The 7,918-nt window shown below is 35.7% G+C and overlaps 1 protein-coding gene across 3 annotated transcripts in view; it reads left to right on the forward strand.

Moving 5' to 3' along the window:
- Positions 1-5,983, forward strand: part of NHLRC2 (NHL repeat containing 2) — a 29,208-nt gene extending 23,225 nt beyond the window's left edge. For 2 of the 3 annotated variants that reach the window (XM_074159064.1, XM_074159066.1), the window contains 4 exons: positions 524-733; positions 1,954-2,179; positions 4,896-4,898; positions 4,996-5,261. In XM_074159064.1, coding sequence (XP_074015165.1) covers positions 524-733; positions 1,954-2,179; positions 4,896-4,898; positions 4,996-5,261 — 705 coding nt within the window. Of the gene's footprint in view, positions 1-523; positions 734-1,953; positions 2,180-4,895; positions 4,899-4,995 lie in introns of all 3 variants that reach the window. The other variant, XM_074159065.1, reaches the window with a different exon arrangement.
- Positions 5,984-7,918: the final 1,935 nt, after the last annotated feature.

Here is a 7,918-nt window from a genome sequence, read left to right on the forward strand (position 1 = left end):
AACGAAGTTATAACACTAAATGCTTATTGAAATTTATGTGGCAAATGAAATTTTGTTTCAGATACTGTATAAAACATTATAAACTTTTTTGCTGTTACTTTAAGAAAAAAACCCTCATCTATTTTTAGAGAAAAAATTATATAGAAGTTAGCCTGCCAGTTCTGTTATGCTCTTATTATTTTGCAAATGTTTCCAGAACAGCAACAAACATTAGAAAAACAAGCCATTCATCATACTTTTAAACCAGAGGAGTAGGTGCCTTAGAAATTATGAAAGAGAGCACTGAATGAAGTCCAAACGAAGAAATAAAGTCCGGCAGGGAGTGTCGGGGGGCAGGGGCAGAAGATGGGAGATGTCGTTTGGTAAAGTATGATAACTGAGGTTCTAGGACACACGCTTGGTAGCCAAGGTGCTCAGAGTTAGCGCTGGCTTTTGAAAATGTGGGGCATAAGGTAATGCAGACCTTCTAAATCCTGGTGGGTTTTATTTCAGATAAGTTTTTTTGTGTTTTTGTTTATCTTAGATTAAGGTTGTAGATCCCAAGATGAAGAACTGTGCCACGCTGGCAGGCACAGGAGAGGCAGGAAATGTTATTGGTTCCAGCTTTACACAGTCAACTTTTAACGAACCGGGAGGTTTGTGTGTGGAAGAAAATGGCCGCTTGATGTACGTCGCAGACACAAATAATCATCAGATTAAAGTGTTGGATTTGGAAACAAAAATTCTTTCCATGGCAAGTAGTACTTTAATATTAAACAGGCTGATAGTGTTTTTTCTCGATATAAATTACTATTACAGATTTCAGCTAGCGATATAAAAATCATATGGCTAATAAGCTTTTTGGGTACAGTAGCTGTATTCACAGAGTGTTTTGTGATGACGGGGCAAATAAGCATTGCCTGTTAGCACAGTTCTTGAAAGCCTTAAGTCTTTGGAAAGGCAACTTTTGCATGAAAACAGAAAGTGATGATCCTCTAGAAAAGAATAATACAGAAACATGAGTTATTAAAAAATACAGCCCAGTTTTGCAGTATGAAAAGCATTTCATAAGCAGGTGCAACTCCCTTTGTAACAAGTGGAAGCTGAAATAGATTACCAAGTCCTGTAATTAAGCTGTAAGGGATGATTTTGGGAGGTCAGTGACTTAAAGCAGGATACATGGCAGATTTCCAAGTTGTCAAATCAAAACCACTGGCATAATTGAGCACTGCTGTGTTTGCTTATAAACATGAAGGCAAAACAAATTTGTGCTCCTGTCATTCTTACAATGGCACTATGTCTTAATGTTTTCATATATATGTATACATATATATAAAACATAATGGTCCGACCGTCTTCCAGTATGTTTCTTGCATTTAGTAGTACGCAATCTTGATGTGTGTTTTTGCATACCATATAACCAAAATTTTCATATATATACCAAACATATACCTAAAATGTACATATTGGTAACATATACCAAATTTTCATACCATATAACATGTTGGTTGGTTGCTTTTCTGGGAAATTATTGTTTACTGTGCAATCTGCATGGTTAAAATCTTGGATTTTATTACCAAAGCATGTATCCTACCACCAAATTAGAAGAAACTACTTACAAATTTTATTTAAAGTAAAACTATAATGCAAATGGTAAAATTTTAAATTAAAAGTATACTCTAAGTAGTGGATACCCTAAAGTACTTGGGGATTTTATGATTTTAATAGTAAATACTATTTTTATTTGGATTAATCGGTTTTATCTTTTTCATTTTAAAAAAATCCTTTTGTCCTTCCCTTTTTCTTTGTCATTGTACTGTTGTTGCACTGTCAGAAAGTTTCAGTCCAGTAGCCATATTATCATGTGTTAGTTTTCCTAGTCCGTGTCAGCTTTGAAACTGTGATTGTATTGTGAAAGCCCATTTGCTTTCAGTACAAATAAAAATAATTATTTTGTTTGATTTCTACTGATAGTTGCCTATCCTGAATCCTGAAGCATGTGATGTTCCAGATAACCTTCCTCTGCAAAAGGATAAAATAAAAAACCTTCCAAAGCTTCCTAAATCTGCACCAAACATTCAGCTTCCTTCACTAACTGTAGCTCCTGGCCAGACAATTCAGTTTTTATTGAAGCTGACTCTTCCTCCAGATTCAAAACTGAATGAAGAAGCACCCAATTCCTGGTTTATCACCGCAGAAGGTAAAGTGCCTGTGTTGTCGCATCAGTTGAACAGTAGTAGGTAAGATACAAAGTGGGTTATATCACGACATGCCTGCAATACAAGGGACCTCAGTCTGATGAATCAAAATGTCCCTCCGAGTCCTGTGTTCCCACTTGACTTTGTGATGCAATACATGTTATTTAGAGTTGATACGTTTAACAGCTGGAGTGGGAAGATTGAAAAAAAAAAACCACCTGATAGGCTGCTTTTTGCTTTAATTACTACATGCTGAATTTTTTATTTTTTTTTTTAACTTTCTTGGAACAAGCTGCCAGTGAGGGCTTGCAAAGGTGCTGATCCCAGAACAGTCAAGCTTCTTGCTCCTTGGATGCTTGCCCTCTCCACTCTGTATGAACAGCTCATCCCAGCCCTACCATTTGTTTCTGCGAAAAAGCTCACCATGAAGCTGAAGCATAATCCTGAAAGAGATTCCTTTGCTTTTGTCTCTTCCAAAAAGTATTTGAGGAACTCCTATGTCTAATCACTTTGAACCTACTTTGTTATAATTCATGTTTGCATATTCCTGTTATAAGGCACCCTTTCTTACCTAAGAGTTAAATTATGGTATGTCAAGGCAGCAGAAACAATTGGCCTTTCTTGCAAGTTGTTTTGCTGATTTCCTGTGTGACCCTGGACAACTCTTTCAGTCACTATGTACCTTGGTTACTGTGAAATGGGAATACTATTATTATTTTGGAATAATGGAAATAGTATTTCATGTTATGGCAGTTTCCTGAGCCTAAATTAATCCCTCTCAACTCTTAAGTATTCTAAAAGAGCACATAGAACATGTTCGCATGGTGTACAACTGGAGTAGTTTAATTCTAGCCATCGTTGCCATCCTTACGCGGGAGATTACTATGCCCATAACATGACTGGTAGAACAGACCGTGTGAGTGTTCCCTAAAATTCTCTTCAGTACAAAAATAGCATAGTTATCTGAAACACCTTGTACGGGCTGACCATTAGTGGGTGTTCACATACAGTGCTTTCCAGTGGTCTAGCTGTACCCGAAAGGGAGAATCTACCTGTGCCTTTGGAAGTACTATATGGAAGCCAATATACAAAATAATCCATATTTTTTGACGCCCTTTGTGCATTGACAGAGTTTTGCCTGGTTATGGAGTTACTCAGGTGTGACTCATTTGATTTAAGTTTAATAGATTTATGCTCTAGGAGAAAAATTTTTATCTCACTGGAATGTCAATACTTCTAAAAAGTATCCTAAAGTAGGTGCTGTGTGCCTAAATGCAACCATAAACTACTGTTCTTGAAGGTGAAGGGAGGACACTTCGCATTAACACTGTGAGAAATTTCTGAACTTTATAAACATTTGCTGTTAGACTCTGGGCACCCTAAAGCAATGAACAGTACAGAGAACTGTTTACCTCTTGAACAAGATACTCACAAAGCCAGCACAGAGCAGAGGAAAGCTTAACTGACTCTTTAATGAGTTTTAAAATAAAGAAGAGCTTAGAATTTCATTTTCTTTAGTGTCTGTGTCAAGTTTTTCATGTTGAAATAGCATCATTTGCACTTTCAATAGATTTTTGAAAGCAATAAAGACAACATTTATATTTCAGTTATGCTCACTCAGTTGTTGCACTGCATTGGAAAACATTTATTTTTAGAAATGCTGCTAAATTTTAAAATTATATTAATTTTTAGTAATTGTTCTCTGGCTGAATTTACATGCCATATTGGCTTCTGCAACGATAAATACTTCTCAATAGTTACCCCTGCTTGTAGATGCAGTTAAACTGATCTGAAAGTAAACATCTCCTCATCTTCTGACTCGGCTTTTGTTGGCCAGCTTTCAAAGTGTCCATGTGGTAGCTTAATTAAATTGATTGCTTTTAAAAGCAGTCAACAAATACTGCACAGGCACTGCAATTTGTTTATATGCCTCATGATTTAAAGTAGTTTCTCATCCCAGTTTGTGCTTTTGGAGCACAAATAGGCTATTTCCAGGAGAGTCAGCACACTTTTTGGCCTACAGAATCCCCAAATATTGTTGAAGTAAAGATATATGTGATAGCTTCAAGGGTTAGTCAAATTGGAGAATGTAAGCAACCTAAACTCAACAGGTCATTTCAAGCTTATAAATTCTAGAGCCAACTTTTAGGTATTTTCTGAAAAATGCCAAAAAGATCACTTCATCCATCTCACAGAAAAATACAGAGTACAATGCAGTGAGCAAGGTACGTTTATTGTGCAGTTCATTTTTCAGTTCACATACTCTTAAATATTTAAATAAACGTTAAACTCAAGTTCTGTTGTAACAGTCGGCCTGAACACAGCTAAATTGCAGCAACCCACTTGTAAAGCCAGCACTTCAGTTTGGAAATGCCGTAATTTACCTGCAGCTTTATGCATTTATCTTACCTGGAGTATTACACCTCTGACACAAATGTATAGGAGCCCATTAATTTAAGGAGTTGTGCTTGCGTATCTCAGAATAAATTTTAGTATCTTCTTAAGAGTGTGTAGGACAAATTGCAGATCCATTGCATTTAAAGAAGATGTACTGTATATATAGCTATAGTTCTGAAGCAAAACTGTAGATCTCTCCATCTTTACATGACTGCTAAAGAAGCATTTGTAAATTAGTTTTACTTTTTTTTTTTTTTTTTTTTCCCTACCACAACTGGAAAAATCAGGAAGGAAATTTCCCCTAATGTTGCGTTTGGAAAGACAGTCCATGTTGTCCTGTAGGTAAAATTAGTGTTTTCTGTAGGTTTCAGACATGACGTTAAATATCATCCTAATGATAAAACTTGTTCTTCTTTTACAGATAATACCTGGTTGCTTCAAGGACAGTGTCCGTCTGGAGAAATAAAGGATGTTTCTTGTCAAACTGTCATTCCCTTTCAGTTACCCGGGAGCTGTCTCTCAGCTGAAGCTCTCCTGGCTGTCAAAGCGTGCCTCTACTACTGCAGCACAGGTAGCAGTGCCTGTATGATGAAAGGGATCTCCTTCAGCCAGCCTTTACAGATCGCTGGTACAAACCAAGGCAACTTGACTCAAGTTGAACTGGTACACACCTTTTTAACCAACTAACCCAAAGGCAGCTAATGTCACGCTTTATTTTACTATCCACCATTTCTGCAGGAGGAGATATGAATAGACAACTTTTCTCTTTTTTTTTTCATTTTCCTGGAGCTTATGACAAAGCTAAGAAATAATATACTTGGTAAACTGAAGTAGAGTTCCCTACAGCTTACCGTGAAAATTTATCATCACAACCTCATTTCTTTTCATTACAGTAGCAGCAATAATATTGTAATACTCTAGACTCTGTTGCCAATTGTGAATATATTGGATGTATGCCATTCTAAGCAATGAGCAACAACTTTGAGAGTCCTTTCAAAAGAGCTGGTGTTACTTTGTGATGTTACTGTAAGAAGTTCTTTGCACTGCACACACTGTTAGAATAGCTAGATCATTTTGGACTAACACTTACAAATTCCTTTTGTGCCCTTATTAAATTTTAATAGAATGTCAGAACAAATAGTTTCTTTCTCAAGGTTGTAAAAGAAGTATCTTGCTTATTTTTCTGTGATGACATTTATGACACATGTATTTTGAAAATACATCTTAAACTAGGTGCAGCTCTAATTTTATGCAAACTGAGTGTTTTGCTTAACTAGATGTGACTGCCTTATGTGAAGAGCAGAGTTTCATGGAAAAATTTCTGTGAAAGGAAGTGTTCAAGTTCCTACAGAAGGATTTCATGGTGATTTCTAACAAAGAATGTGCCTCTCTAATCTGTACATATATATAAAGAAAAAAACCCACAAAACCATGTTGGAGTTTTTCTGATACGTACCAATTTACATTTTATAGTAAGTGATAGATAATGGTTGAATATCTAAACTGCAAAAATTAAATGTCAACCATTTCAAGCATGGTGAATCACTTCCCTTTCCTACTATTATGATTTCTCTGTAAAGGCTTGTCTGAAGATTTCTGTCTTACTTAATATTAAGAAGAATATTATACTCTTGCAGTCTGATTCAGAGTCTTTTGAAGTCACTGTTAGTCCCCCGATTTGTAATAGAGGCCGCTGAACCAGAACAATAGATTTAATAATGGATTATTTACATTCATGTGTAGAGGTTATAGGCTTTTGCTAGAAAACTGGTAACCTAATCTTTGAGTAAGATGTTTTAAAACCATATTACAGAACTCTGCCTTTGGTGGTTAAATCTTTTGCAAGTAAAATTCCTTCAATTTGCCATCGTAAGTAGCAGGAATACAGGAGAGGGTGCAAGTTTTTCACTTGAACTGGAAGAGTTTCCACAGTTCTTAAGTGGAATTGGATAAGGCTCCGTGCTCTGGTCATGAGGATCAGTTCTGAGAAGATGATTTTGTTTTAAGTTTGAAGTTAGTATTTTTACATATATTACAAAGTACAGTAGTGAAAAAATTTTTATATAGTCTTTTCTAGAACAATCACCATTGTTCCTGACACCTGTCAGTAAATCCCCAGCATGACTTGCTGTTGCTCTTTCTTACTTAAAGGCTGACTGAAGTGGTGGTCATGAACCCAAGAGGCTTTTGTTTTAAGGGAACCATATGGACTGGTGTGGTTTTTCCTTCCATTGAAATGCCAGTCTATCTGTGAGTTCTCTGCAGTACCAGAAATGGTTATTATCTCACCTGTCAGCAAGGCAAGGGCTGAACTGTTATTTTTCTTGTGTTTGTTTTTTAAGCAACTTTCCTAATTCAGTGTTTCAGCACCTTTGGTTAACCCTCTCAGTTCTCACATGCCATTTTGAAGAAGAAGAAAGTTTTGCTACTTTGATCACAGATTGCAAATGCTACTGGAAGTATGAAGGTAAAGAAACTGATTTGGGCATTCATCATGTTTTAGACTTTAATACAACTCACTCTTTCAGATTTTTTTTTTTTTTTTTTGTTTTTTCTTAAACTTTGGATTGTAGCCAGGAAACTTTAGATAAGCTTCCAGCTAACTCACAAATTTTCTGTTGCTTACTGAAAAAAACAAGCATTAGTTACAGAAGGTTAGGATAGTGGACTAAACTCTTACAGTTATCTTGAAGATACAATTCAGCAGATGGATTTTTTTTTCCTCTCATTTTCAACTAGAATGACATTATATTTGTCTCTTTCAATTGGATGAGATCATCAAGTTCTGCCTGAATTCCAGTATTCAAAAAAAAGGTCAACAAATCTGTTTTCTTATAGACACTTTTTAATTAATGTATTGCTGTGGGGAAAAGACCATGTATTCCTAACTTTATTTAACTATAGAGTGTAATGGTTAAATATAGTATTGTAGATATGTTTTTTTCTAACTAAATTTACAAATATAAAAATGTGTTTATGTCATATCCTTTTTGTTTTCAAGTTTTGACTTTTAGTCACTGTATGTAGACACACTCAGAACCACTATAAGTTTATTGGGAAAGGGTGATAGTAGGTAGTAGGAAAACTGTTACACAAGCATCAAGCTGAAATTGAGGATCAAGCTGTAGCCAAATTTTAAACAATTGTATTTCAAGGAAAATAGTTTCAGCTTTACTAGTGGAGAACAGGAATATATCTGTTTGAACCCATTTTTTCTTTATCTTTTAAGTCTATGTCTTGTGGCAGATGACTGAATCTTACAGAAACTAGGGGAGTGGGGGTGGTATACTATGTCTGTGTTACCATTACTCTTTCTACAAAGCCTCAGAGCGTTCCTGCTACTG

This window comes from Numenius arquata, chromosome 15 (assembly GCF_964106895.1).
Source record: "Numenius arquata chromosome 15, bNumArq3.hap1.1, whole genome shotgun sequence".
Taxonomy (NCBI): Eukaryota; Metazoa; Chordata; class Aves; order Charadriiformes; family Scolopacidae; genus Numenius; species Numenius arquata.